The 15,145-nt window shown below is 42.2% G+C and overlaps 1 protein-coding gene across 5 annotated transcripts in view; it reads right to left on the bottom strand.

Moving 5' to 3' along the window:
* dennd5a (DENN/MADD domain containing 5A) overlaps positions 1–15,145 on the bottom strand; it is a 305,895-nt gene that overhangs the window by 165,428 nt on the left and 125,322 nt on the right. For all 5 annotated transcript variants that reach the window (XR_013886802.1, XM_080190209.1, XM_080190208.1 and 2 more), the window contains one exon: positions 12,504–12,691. Coding sequence is in view for 4 of the 5 variants with exons in the window: in XM_080190209.1 (XP_080046335.1) it covers positions 12,504–12,691 (188 nt within the window). In the remaining variant the exon portion in view is untranslated. The remainder of the gene's footprint in view (positions 1–12,503; positions 12,692–15,145) is intronic.

Here is a 15,145-nt window from a genome sequence, read left to right on the forward strand (position 1 = left end):
ATGATCTTATTGAATGGCGGGGCAGGCTCGAAGGGCTAGATGGCCTACTCCTGCTCCTATTTCTTATGTTCTTATGATTTAACTGCCTGGATGCATCTGAACTTGCCCAGTAAAATTCCACCCCCTGAACACATTCACACTTGCAATAGAAACTTCCTGTCTAAATTTGTCTGACTGTCACAATGCATTCCTATCACTGGGGGTTTGTAACGATAGTACTAAAGGTTTACATTGGCAATTTCCATTAAACGGGGGCCAACTAAATTTATAATGGGAAAAGTTGCAGAAAATGGATAGAAAGTCAAGTGTTTAATACATTAAAGATTTACCACCATTGGCACAGCTCATAGTAAGCCATAGGGGTTATGCCATGAACGAGATATCAGGATCACTGATTTACAGAGAGTGAAACTGGAGTCATACTAAGTACTCTAGCGAGTTTCCATCCCCATAACACATATGGGAGGACACTGGTACATTAGTTGTCCAGAGGCCCCAAATAATGCTGTAGGAACATGAATTCGAACCTCATCTCAGAATATTTGCAGTGCACAAGGTCATCATTCAGGCCAACAAATCTGTACTGGCTCTCTGAAAGACCATTCTACCTACTCCCATTCCCCTGCCTTAGCCCCATAATCTTGCATATACTCTCTTTTCAGATTGCAATCCAATTTCTCCATTGAACCTGCCTCCACCACTCTCAAAGTTAGCTCCAGGCTTCAATCACTCTCTAGGTGAAAAAAAAACTTTCCTCACATCACTTACTTCTTTTATCAATTATTTTGAATATGTACCCTCTCATTCTTAACGCTCTCAAGTGGGAACAGTTTTACTATTCACAGTAGCTGGTGGGAATTAAAGCTAAAACTACTGCTCATCATAAAAATCTCTGGTTCACTAATGATATTAATGTCCTGACTGATTGACTGACTTAACAACAGTGGTACAATGAGGGGCATGCCAGGCCATGAGGCTACACAGACCACAGCCATCACAACTCTGCTGCTGATAGTCCCCAGCACCTAAAAGATGCTCAGCCCTGCGCAGCCAGATTTGTCCTGAATCCCTGCCACAGTACAGTGGTTGCATCAAACATAATGGATGGTATGCTCAATGCTTTCTAATGCTCTCAAAATATTATTTCTTCATCTATGTATCTCTCTCCTGTAGCTTACACCTCAAATTTACAAAGCAGAAAATACACCGTACGATGAAATGCAAGGTAGAACAAATGGAACTGGATAGAAATGGCATTGAGCAGTATTGTGGAGACGATAAAGGGATTAAATGCATTTTGGAGCAGTTAAGTGAGGATATGAAATTTATAGTAGGTAGATCATGCCTGAAGAATCTGAGTAAAGTATTTTAAAGAGCAGGAAATGTCTATGGATATTATTCCAGAAGACACTTGATAAAGTCCCTTTTATGAGCCTAAAATTGATGCTCATGGTATTTAAGGCATTGATCCAGCTAGGAAAATGGCTACATGGAAGAGAAAAGGTAGGGACAGTGGACAGATTCTCTAAATTGGCAGGATGTGAATAAACAAAGAAGAAAACTACAGCACAGGAACTGGCCCCTCGGTCCTCCAAGCCTGCACTGACCACGCTGCTCAACTGAATTAAAATCCCCTAGCCTTCCGGGTACCATATCCCTCTATTCCCATCCTATTCATGTATTTGTCAAGACGCCCCTTAAAAGTCACTACTGTATCCATTTCCACTACCTCCCTGGCAATAGGTTCCAGGCATCCACTACTCTGTGAAAAATCTGCCTTGAACATCTCCTCTAAACCTTGTCCCTCACACCTTAAACCTGTGCCCCCCCCTAGTAATTGACTCTTCCATCTTGGGAAAAAGCTTCTGACTATCCACTCTGTCCATGCCTCCCATAATCTTGTAGGCTTCTATCAGGTCACCCCTCAACCTCCATCTTCCAGTGAGAACAAAACAAGTTTCTCCAACCTCTCTCCATAGCTAATGCCCTCCATACCAGGCAACATCCTGATAAATCTTTTCTGTACCCTCTCCAAAGTCTCCAAATCCTTCAGGTAGTGTGGCAACCAGAATTGAACACTATATTTCAAATGCAGCCTAACTAAGGTTCTATAAAGCTGCAACATGACTTGCCAATTTTTAAACTCAGTGCCACGGCTGATAAAGGCAAGCATGCCGTATGCCTTCTTGACTACCTTCTCTACGTGCATTGTCACTTTCAATGTCCTGTGTACTTGTACATCCCGAACCCTTTGCCCATCAATACTCTCAAGGATTCTGCCATTTACTACATATTTCCTATCAATATTAGGCCTTCCAAAATGCATTACCTCACATTTATCCAGATTAAACTCCACCTGCCATCTCTCTGCCCAAGTCTTCAACCAATCTATATCCTGCTGTATCCTCTGATGGTCTTTATCGCTATCCTCAAATCCAGCAACTTTTGTGTCATCCGCAAACTTACTAATCAAACCAGTTACATTTTCCTCCAAATCATTTGTATAACTACAAACAGCAAAGTTCCCAGCACTGATCCATGAGGAACACCACTCGTCACAGCCCTCCATTCAGAAGCACACCCTTCCACCGTTACCCTCTATCTTCTCTGGTCGAGGGAGTTCTGTATGTAGCTTGCCAGCTCATCTCTGATCCCATGCAACTTCACCTTCTGCACCAGTCTGCCATAAGGGACCTCGTCAAAGGCCTTACTGAAGTCCATGTAGACAACATCCACTGCCCACCCTCAATCATCTTCAACACTTCCTCGAAAAACTCGATCAAGTTAGTAAGATACGACCTCCCCTTCACAAAACCATGTTGCTTCTCACTAATACGTCCACTTATTTAAAAGTGGTGAAGTAGGGAAAAGCTGAATGCATTTTGTACCTGAAGGGAAAGGGTCAATGGATTTTGTACCTAGAATGTGTCACAAACATAACCCTTCCTCATGGCTGATCGTCTCAAACTTATGTTGCTTATACTGTTCCTGGCATTAATATAAATTATTTGTTCATGTCTTACATGCTTTAACACTCATTTGTATAAAGTTAGATAGTTTAATGTGGCTGTTATTTTGTAGACTTTGTAAATCTTACCTATTTGTCTTAGTGGGACATTGTTACACAGATGGTAGTTTACGATACCGGCTTTTAACAGCTGCTGACGGCAGATCACGATACTGGCTTTTAACAGGAAGTGTCCTGCTGGGACAGCCGCGATTACACAAGTAACTTCAAAGACAGGGATGCTGGTACCACTGCAGAAGGGATTCCTGTGTCCTGACTGCAGGATTGTAATTCGTGATTAACTCTAGGGCTGCATCACGACCCAGGAAGGAAGAACTGGAGGTCTGGCAGGAATTGGAACTTTGAATCGTGATTCCTGCTGGAGCTCAATGTATAAATACCCACTTGTGTTCGTGTTCTATGAGAAGTCTGGTAAGCCTTAAAAACAGAGCCAGTTTCTCCCCAAAGCTTTGGAATAAAAACCAATGTATTTTGACTCACTAACAGTCTTCGAGGTATTATTTTACCTACAACAGTGGAATAAATCCTGTCTTGAAGAATCCTCTCCAATAATTTCCCTACCACTAATGGAAGGGTCACCAGCCTGTAATTACATGGATTATTCTTGCTGCCCTTCTTAAACAAAGAAACAACACTGGCTATTCTCCAATCCTCTGGGACCTCTCCTGTAGCCAGTGAGGATACAAAGATTTCTCACAAGGCCCCAGCAATTTCCTCTCTTGCCTCTTTCAGCATTCTGAGGTATATCCCATCAGGCCCGGGGGTTTGCCTACATTAAATGTTTCTCAAGAACCCCAATACCTCCTCCTTCTTGATCTCAACATGACTCAAACTATCTACACATCCTTTCCCAAACTCATCATCCACCAAGTCCTTCTCTTTGAAGGATACTGATGCAAAGTACTCATTTAATACCTCACCCATTTCCTCTGGCTCCACGCAAAGATTCCGTCCCTTGTCCTTGAGTGGGCCAACCCTTTCCCATATATATATTAAAAAGCCATGGAATTTTCCTTAATCCTGCTGGCCAATGCTTTTTCATGACCCCTTTTAGCCTTCCTTACTCCTTGCGTAAGTTTCTTTCTACTTTCCTTTTATTCCACACTTGCTTTGTGTGTTCCCAGCCTCCTCACTTTGACAAGTGCTTTCTTTTCCTCTTTGACTAGGCTCACAATAGCTCTCATTATCCAAGGTTCCCAAAACTTGCCATATTTATCCTTCACCCTTACAGGAATGTGCCAATCCTGAATCTCTATCACATGCCAGATGTTGATTTGCCCTCAAATACTTGCCCCCAATCTACATGCTTCAATTCCTGCCTAATATTGTTGTAATTAGCCTTCCCCCAATTTAGCACCTTAACTTGAGGACACATCTTTATCCATCAGTACCTTAAAGCTTACTGAATTGTGATCGCTGTTCCCGAACTGCTCCCCTACTGAAACATCGACCACCTGGCCAGGCTCATTCCCTGGTACCAGGTCCAGTGTACCTTTCCTAGTTGGACTATCTACATACTGTTTCAAGACACCCTGCTGGATGCTCCTTATGGTGATGTCTTACAAAGGATCCTTGTTGGGTCCTCAGCCATTCATTACCAAAGAGGTGACTGTATGTGAAGAAGTCACGCTTGAGCTACACAAAGCTTTGGTTAGATGACACCTTAAGTATTACAAAAAACCTGAGAAACACATCTTAGGAAAAATACATTGATTGGACGATTACAATATTGATAAATTTACTATATTGATACCTAGACTCCAAGGGCTAAGCTATAAGAAGAGACGGAACAAATTAGGGCTATATTTCCTGGAATCCAGAAGAATAATGGGTGATCTGATCGAAGCATGCAATATATTAAAGGGAATAGATACAGAGAGGATTAATGGAAACTATTTCCACATGTAAGGAGTATAGCCTACAGGCACAGTCAAAAGCCCAACCTTTCAGGAGTAAAATTAGGGAACATTTCTTCATGCAAAGGATGCTAGAAGTTTGGAACTTTCTTCCACAAATGGCAATTGATGCTGGATCAATTATTAATTTTAGATGGTTAAAAATCTATTGTTGAAAATTGAGGGATATTGGGATAAGGCAGGCATTTGGAGTTAGACCACAAATCAGCAATGATCTCACTGAACAGCAGAACAGGATCAAGAGGCTAAACAGCTGACTCCTCCATTCCTAAAATACATGGCTAAAACATGACAACAAGTTGAATAAACAGAAAATGTGTGCAGATGAAAGATTTCATTTATGAAACACAGATATACAAAATCATTCTGGAAAATAAATGTTTTTGATTTGTGCAATATACTTTTAAAAATCTTTGTCCTTGCTACACGTCCAATTGTTCCTACTGTTATTGACAATATTTTAGACCTTTCAGTTCGAACTCATCCAGTTTGTAAAACCTTGGCTGCAGTGGGTACTATCCACAATGATACACTGCAGCAACATGCAAAGATTTCTGTAGCAGCACCTCCAAAACTCTCAACGTCCGCCACCAAGAAGGACAAGGACAGCAGGCAAATCAAACACTTCCAAGTTACCCTCCAAGTCACATACTATCGAGTTGGTAATGTATTGTTGCTGCTTTATGGTCACTGGACAAAATCTTGGAAATCTACCTAACCTATAAGACTATTTGTCTCATGAATTGCAGTACTACACGGATGCTATTTACCACCTGAGGGGGAATTCATGATGGGCAATAAACACTGTCCTTACCAGCATATCCACGTCCAGTGAATGATTAACTTGAAACATCACATTACAGCCACACCTTAGTTCAGTCAACTGAGAGTGGGTAGAATTGCAGAGTAAAAAAATTGGAAAATAACCAACTTTTTTTTTTCTCCTTTGTGTATCGATTCTTGAGATGTGAATATCATTGTCGTGGCCAGTATTTATTGTCCATCCCTAGTTGTTACAAGACGATAGTTGGCAGGTCTTTTCTTGAACTACTACAATCCATCCTTTGTAACAGTTCGATAAAACTGAGTGACTTGCTGGGCCACTTCAGAAAACAATTAAGAATTAGGTATTTTAATAGGTTTCCTGTCCTTTAATGCACATGACAGGATGGTGGCAGTGGTAATGTTACTGGACTAGGAATTCAGAGCCACAAATAAATGCTGTGGGAAAATGAGTTCAAACCCCACCATGGCAGATAATGAAAAGTAAAGTTAAACTTGTTGTTTGTCATAAAGAGCTGTGGTTCACTAATGATATTTGTGCCCTTCAAGGAAAGGAATTTGATGTATTTTCATGGTGTGTCCTGCAAGTACAAAAATCCTCTCACTTTGTTGTATGAAAGATCACTATAGAAAAGTCAAAAAGATCAAAATCAGATGGACCATCAATGATCTCACTGAACAGCAGAACAGGATCAAGAGACTAAATAGCTGACTCCTCCATTCCTCCTTAGCCACTGGAAACAACAACAGCACATTCACCCAGTCAACTCTGCAAAATCTTCCTGACAAACACATGGGGCATGCCAAAATTGGGAGAGTTATCATAGAATCCCTACAGTGCAGGAGGAGACCACTTGGCCCATCAATCCTACACCAACAACTATCCCACCCAAGCCCTAACAACAGATATTTATCCTGCTAATCCTCCTAAGACCAAGGGGCAATTTAGCATAGCCAAACCAATTTAACTGCACATCTTTGGACTGTGGGAGGGAACCCATGTAAGCATGGGAAGAATGTGCAAACTCCACACTGACAGTGATCCAAGGCTGGAATCGAACCCAGGTTCCTGGCGTTATGAGGCAGCAGTGCTAACCACTGTGTCCCCATGCCACCCCACACAAAAATCACCAAATCAAATGTTACAATATCCTGCACACTTCCATCACCATGTCTAGATATTTCCTGGCTCCTGAGCCGAACAGGCACACCAGAGGTGGTGACCGGGGGGGGGGGGGGGGGGGGGGAAATGCCCTGCGATTCCAGACCCCACCAAATTTTATGGCCTCAGGCCAAACGAACGTCTGCAAGGATATCTGCTGCTGATTACCACCTATTGGGATAGAACAGGGGTTGGGCCTGGGCAGATGCTCAGTCAGAGAGTTGGTGCAGTCGGAATAGCCTCCTTCTGCATAGAATCAGAATCTACAGCACGGAGACAGGCCCTTTGGCCCAAACTGATTCATGCCGACCAAAATACCCATCTAGGCTAACCCTATTTGCTTGCATTTGGCCCATATCACTAAACCTTTCCTATCTGTATATCTGTCCAAATGCCTTTTAAATACTGTCAATGTCCCTGCCACATATGTATCACCTTGTGTAAAAAAAAGTTGCTCCTCGGGTTCCCATTCTTGCCCCTGTTAAGTTAAACCTATGCCCTCTAGTTCTTGATTCCCCAACCTTGGGAAAAAGACTGAGCATTCACCCTATCCATGCCTCTCACGATCTTACACATGTTTAAGATCATCCCCCAGTATCCTACACTCCAAAAGAAAAAGTCTTAGCCTGTCCAATCTCTCCCTGTAACTCAGTCCTTTGAGTCCTGGCAACACCCTGGTAAAGTTCTCTCTAGTTTAACAACTTCTTTCCTATAGCAAGGCAGCCAAAACTGAACACAATACTCCAGTTGCAGCCTCACCAACTAGCTCTAGAATGAAACATAACTTCCCAACTTCTATACTCAATGCTCTGACTGATGAAGGCCAGCATGCTAAAAGCCTTCTTCACTGTCCTATCTACCTGTGATTCCATTTTTAGAGAATAGTGCACCTGAACTCTAAAGTCCCTCTGTTCCACAATACTCTCCAAGGTCCTACCATTCACCATGAAGATCCAATTTTGATTTGACTTTCCAAAATGCAACACCTCACAACTATTTGTACTGAACTCCATTTGCCATTTCTTGGCCCATTTCCCCAGCTGATCAAGACCTTGTTGCAATTTTTGACAACCTTCCTCACTGTCTACAAACCACTTATTTTAGTGTCATCTGCAAACTTACTGATCATGCCTTGTACATTCTCATCCAAATTGTTAATATAGATAGCAAACAACAATGGGCCCACCACTAGTCACAAACCTCAAGCATCCTTCCACCATTACCCTCTGCTTCCTACCATCAAGCCAATTGTATATCCAATTTGACAGCTCTCCCTGGATTTCATGTGATCTAACCTTCCAGAGCAGCCTGTCATGTGGAACTTTATCAAAGGCCTTACTGAAGTCAATATAAACTGCATTTATTGCTCTGCCCTCATCAACTTTCTTGGTCACTTCAAAGACCTTTAACAAATTTGCAAGGCATGATCTCCCATGCACAAAGCCATGTTCGCTTCTCTTAATCAAATCCTATCTTTCCAAATGCCTGTATATCCTATACCTTGATCCTCTAGTGACTTACCCACCACAGATGGTAAGCTTACAGGTCTATAATTCCCAGTTTATTTTGCAGCCCTTCTTAAATAAGGACACAACAACATTTGCTACCTTCCAGTCTTCTGGTTACTCCCTGTGACTAATGATGATGATGATGCACTCTAGGCATTCTATGATACCATCCTCCTTCAGCCAATGAATCAGTATTCCTCTAAATCAAACACCTCTTGGAAAAAGTACTGAGTAGGGAAGGTGTAGGATGCACTCTGGGTGTGAACTTCAATACTCATTACCAAGAGTAGCTTAGTAGCATCACTCCTGACTAAACTGGCTGAGTCTGAAAGGACACATCCATCATTCTGGACGTGCAGCAAGTGGTGAAGGAACCAACAAGAGGGACAAACTTACTTGAATATGCACACATCAATCTACTTGTTGCAAGCATATCTGTCCATGACATTATTGGTAGGAATAAGTACTGCAGTCTTTGTGGAAACAGAGTCCCATTTTCACATTGAGGAAAACATCCATCATGCTGTTTGATATCACCATTATGCTGTATGGCATAGATTCAAAACTAATCCAACAGCTGAAAACTGGGCATTCTTGAGGTGTTAAGGGATATTGGTAGCAGAAAATGTATCGAACCACAATCTGTATGCAACCTCATGGTTCAAAACATCACTCACTCTACCATTACCATCAAATCAGGTAAGCAACTCTGGTTCAATGCAGGACAGAATGCCTGGTGTACCACCAGCATACCCAAAATGAGATACAAACTATTAAGAGACAACACAGGACTTTTTGCATGCTAAACAGCAGAAGTAGCATATGCTAGACCACGATGTGGCGATGGAGCATTGGAGTGAGGTAGCCCATTTACCTGATGGAGCAGCATTCTGAAAGCTGAATGAACCAAATGAACCTGTCGGACTTTAATCAGATGTTGTGAGACTTCTTACTGTGCTAGATCAAGCAAAGTAATCCAACAACTAACGTATCAGATCAAAGCTTTGTAGACTTGACATATGCAGTCATGAATAGTGGTGAACAATTAAACAACTGGAGGAGGCTTCCAGTAAAATATCCCCATCCTTAATTGTGGGAGAGCCAGAACAGTGTAAAAGACAAAAGGTATTTGCAATCATCTTCAGCCAGAAGTCTTAAAGTGGATGATCCATCTCGGCCTCCTCCTGAGGGTCACAGATGCCACTCTTCAGCCAATTCAATTCATTCCAATGTGATATCAAGAATAGGCTAAAGGCACTGTATATAGCAAAGGCTATGGGCCCTGACAACATTCCAGCAGTAATACTGGAGATTTGTGTTTCAGACCTAGCTGCATCCTTAGCCAAGCTCCTCCAATACAGCCATTTACCTGACAAAGTGGAAACTGCCTAGAGTTGGTCTATCCACAAAAAGTAGGACAAATCAAATCCAGCTAATTACTTCCCCATCAGTCTACTCTCAATAATCAGCCAAGTGATAGAAGGTGTCATTGGCAAGTGCTATCAATAACCTGCTGAATAATTTTGAGTTTGCTTCAGTCAGGGCCACTTGGCTCCAGACTTCATTACAGCTTGGACCCAAACATGGACAAACAAGCTGAATTCAACATGGGAGTTGGGAGTAACTGGCTTTGACATCAAGGGAACATCTGACTGAATGTGGCAAAAAAAGAGCCTTGCAAGACTGCAGCTAATGGGAATCAGTAGGAAAACGCTCTGTTGGTTAGGATAATACCTGACACAATGGAACATGGTTGTGGTTTTTAGAGATCAATCATCTGCAGTGATACCCTCGGTCTGAGGAGTTTCTCGGAGTAGTGGACGAGGTCCAAACATCTACAGCTGCTTCAATAACTTTGCCTACATCAAAGTTAGAATTGGAGATATTTACTGGTGACTGTGCAGTGTTCAAATTTCATTTGAAGCAGTCCATGTCCAAATGCAGCAAGACTGGACAATGTTCAAGCTTGGGCTGGCAAATGCAAAGTAACATTCACACCATACAAATGCCAGGCAATAACAAGAAAGAATTCTAACAAGAATGAATTCTAATCATCTCTCCTTGATGTTTAATGGCATTACCATCGCCAAATTCCCCCACACCATCATGCTGGAGTTACCATTGTTCAGAAACTGAACTGGAGCAGCCATGTACCTATTGTGGCTGCAAGAACGGGTCACAGGCTGGGAATTGAGATGAGTAATTCACCTCCTGGCTCCCAAAAGCTTGCCCATCATCTACAAGACACAAGTCAGGTGTGTGATAAAGACTCTCCACTACCTTAATGAATGTGGTTCCAACAACATTCAAGAAGCTTGATATCACTCAAGACAACATACTCCACATGATCAGCATTCTATCAACTAGCTTAAAATTCACTCCCTCCATCACAAACGCACAATGGTAGCAATGTATAAAGACAAGCACTGCAGCAACTCAACAAAGATTCCTTTAACAGGACCATCTAAACTAATGATCTCTACCACATGCAAGGACAAGGGCAACAGATGCTTGGGAACACCTGCCAATTCCTCTCCAAGCGACACTTCATCCTGCCTTAGAACAATATCATGCCTTAACTGTTATTGGGTCAAAATCCTGGAGCTCCTCTTAACAGTACTGTGAACATACCTACACCACAGGGATAGCAGTGGTTCAAGGCGATGCCTCACCACAATCTTCGGAAGGACAGTTATGTATGGGAACAAATGTCAGCCATGCCAGAAACACCCACATCCAGTGCTGCTGTTGCTTGTAACTATTCCTGGCATGGTATGCCACATGCATCTGTTTTGTGCCATCCTCACACATCAGCGACCATCTGTGACATCTGTCATCAAACTTCACACTGGTCGACCCCTCTTTTTATTACCCTCCACTTTGCCCTCTAAGAGATCACTGTTCCTTTTCAGTTCTGATCCCATGAAATAATGAAAAAAAAATCAAATTAGAGGTTGGGAATTCTGCAACAAGAAACTCACCTCCTGAGTCTCCAAAGTCAATGCACAAATCTAAAAGGCACAGGTCAGGAGATTGATGGCAGGTTCCCCACTTGCCTGGATGAATGCTGTTCCAACAACACTTAAGAAGCTTGACACCATCCAGGAGAAGGTAGCCTGCTGAATTGGTGTCCCATCCACCACCTTCAACATTCATTCCCTCCATCACGGACACATAGTGGCAACCTCCTAAAAGATGCACTGCAACGACTTGTCAAGCCAGTTTCTATAGAATCATCAAAACCTGCAACCTCTGCCACCTAAAAGAATAGCAAGTGCATGGGAACACCAAGATACCCTCCAAGCCACATACCAACTTCACTTGGAACCATGTAAAGAACAAAGGAAATTACAGCACATGCCCTCCAAGCCTGCACTGACCATGCTGCCTGACTGAACTAAAACCCCCTACCCTTCTGGGGACGTATCCCTCTATTCCCATCCTATTCATGTATTTGTCAAGATGCCCCTTAAAAGTCACCATCATATCTGCTTCCACTATCTCCCCCGGTAACGAGTTCCAGGCACCCACTACATGTGAAAAATCTGCCTCATACATCTCCTTTAAACCTTGCTCCTTGCACCTTAAACTGTGCCCCCTAGTAATTGACTCTTCCACCCTGGGAAAAAGCTTCTGACTCTCCACTCTGTCCATGCCTCTGCATCAAATCAAGGCTGTTCATCACCACCTTCAAGTGCAATTGGGGCTGACCAACAAATGTTGACCTTGCCAGCAACACTGACATCCCAATAAAGAACATAAAAAATACAGTGAACCAAGTGGAGTTTAATTTCAAGGTTTTTAAAAAGTAAATTCAAATTTTCAATCTACTGTAATAGAATCTAAAATTATATTCTCTGGATTATCAATTCAGAGAATATAATTATCAATTAACAAGGGAATCAATCCTCTTGTTAATTATTCAATAAAGTAGCCCTAACACTCTTGTACTCAGCTAATTATTTCAGGAAGGAAAAGATAGAGAACTAGGCAATATTTGCCTTGACAGCTAGATTTATTACATATTTGGAGTTAAGTAAATTGAGAGAAAGAGAGAGGGAGAGAGAGACAGAGAGAGAGAGAGAGAGAGAGAGAGAGAGACTTACCTCCTGTGGTAACTCTAATTTGGACCGGTCATCCTGCCCATTTGAATGTAAACCCATCAAGTAAGGAACAGGAGCATCTAAAAAATGAAGGAGCGATGCAGGAAGGATAGGAACATACACATGCTGCCACTGACAGGGGAAGAGAATTGCAGTGATACTCTCTGCTACTGTCATCAGTCGCTGGTAATCTGTTTATAAAACACAACCATGTTAAGTGTCATTTTTAAGTCCATGCAGTAACTCTCAACTCTGTATTTGAGAAAATACATTTGATCCAAAGTAAATTTGGTCAAAAATAATAATCTTAAAGAGGTTATCCCACTCTCACCATTTACAATATTTGTGTTGCTTCTGTGTGCAAACTACAACAAATATTAATTTCTGCTCTTTTAACTTCTTATAAACCTTGTAATTTTTCCCTTGTGTAATCAAATTTTGAATTTTTTAAACATCAGAACAATTTCAAAGCTGTTGACTCAGATATAGGTGGAAAAAAAACCACGGTGGGGATTTTCCAGCAGGACCCACCACAGGGAATTCAGTGACCAAGACAAAATTACTTTGATTTTTCCATACAATCCAGTGGCAGATGGAGTTAAGGATTTATGCAACCCTAGCAGAAATACAAGGGAGGCATTGAAGCACAGTGGCAGTGCCTCCCCATCTCTGAGCCCAAAGATCCAAGTTTGAGTTCCCCCTCTGGGTCTTGATGCAGAAGATGCATTCATAATGTGACCAAACAGATTAATCATCAACTTGCAAATCTTCTAATATGCCTCTGGCAGGCACTATGAGCTGTCAAGTTTCTTGGTCATCCAAAAGCTATTGAAGGCATTGTCAAACCACAGCAGTACTATGCCAAACATAACCATGGGCCAACATATGGAAGTCCATGATCACAATGCCCTCTTTAGGGCATAGTACCCAAAAAGAGAGCGCGAGCGCACCATTTTGAAATGTGAAAAACAATAGTAATTCAAATTAAATCAATATGACAAGTTTTATCAAATCAATTAATTCTACAAACTTAATTTAGAAACTATTAAGTTCGTTGCCTTCAGCATCTGATGCAAAAGTGTTCATCAAATTCATTTTGAGTCACTTTGGCTATGGCTCACTTGCAAAGTAGTCATGATGTGGGAATGCCGGCGTTGGACTGGCATAAACACAGTAAAAAGTCTGACAACACCAGGTTTTAGTCCAACCGATTTATTTGATAATAGACTCACAAGCTTTCGAGGTTTCCCTCTTCGTCAGGTAAATGGAGAGTTCTGGCCTCAGACAGAGCATACAAAGCACAGACAGTTTAGAGATTACTGATTAGAATGCGAATCCTTACACCTAACCTGCTGTTCAAGACTCACATTGTCAGCCACTTCAGGTCTTGAACAGCAGGTTAGGTGTAAGGATTCGCATTCTAATCAGTAATCTCTAAACTGTCTGTGCTTTGTATGCTCTGTCTGAGGCCAGAACTCTCCATTTACCTGACGAAGAGGGAAACCTCGAAAGCTTGTGAGTCTATTATCAAATAAATCGGTTGGACTAAAACCTGGTGTTGTCAGACTTTTTACTGTGTTCACTTGCAAAGAACACCCTCTGGATCAGATTTGTCACTGAGTTTCAGAATCATCCCTCCTCAACAAATCATATCTTATGCTCCATCCACAGAATTTAATATTTTCCTTTTTGTGATTAAATCTGATGACAGCTTGCACGCTCGTAGCATCCCAAAATTTGATGATAAAACCATACAGGGCAGCGTGCATATTTCCACTCGTTAGTTTTTTCTTCCTCACATAACCATTCACTGATTTCATTTGCTGCAAACACAATTGTTGGATGTTAAACTATGGACATAAGGCTTCTGGTACAACTGCAATTTGAATGTTATTGCTTTGCAGGTACTTCATGATCTCACAAGAAATAGGAGCAGCAGTAGGCCATCCAGCCCTTCGAGCCTGTCCCGCCATTCAATAAGATCATGGCTGATCTGTCGTGGCTCAGTTCCACTTTCCCGCCCTCTCCCCATAACCCTTAATCCCCTCTCTTATCAAAAACCCATCAACCCGCGTCTTAAAAATATTTAGCGAGGCAGCCTCCACCACTTCAACGGGTAGAGAATTCTAGAGATTCACCACCCTTTGAGTGAAGAAGTTCCTCCTCAACTCCGTTCTAAACCGCACCGCCCTTTATCTTGAGGCTGTGCCCCCTAATCCTACTGTCTTTTTTGAGCGGGAAGAGTCTCTCCACCTCTATCCTATCCATCCCATTCATCATCTTATCTGTCTCAATGAGATCTCCCCTCATTCTTCTAAACTCTAACGAGTACAAGCCTAGTTTATTCAGCCTCTCCTCATAGCTCAACCCCCTCAACTCCGGCATCAGCCTAGTAAACCTCCTCTGCACTCCCTCCAAGGCCAAAATATCTTTGCGCAGGTGCGGCGCCCAAAACTGCACACAGTACTCCAGCTGCGGCCTCACCAATGCCCTATACAGCTGCAGCAAGACCTCCCTATTTTTATATTCAATCCCCCAATGATCTGGAGGAGGGAACCAAGTGTAGGGTGTCGAAATTTGCTGATGACACCAAGATTGGGGGAACAGCAAATTGTGCGGAGGGTGTGGAGAGTCTGCAGAAGGAT

Source organism: Carcharhinus amblyrhynchos, chromosome 6 (genome assembly GCF_965287045.1).
Source record: "Carcharhinus amblyrhynchos chromosome 6, sCarAmb.v2.hapA, whole genome shotgun sequence".
NCBI lineage: Eukaryota > Metazoa > Chordata > Chondrichthyes > Carcharhiniformes > Carcharhinidae > Carcharhinus > Carcharhinus amblyrhynchos.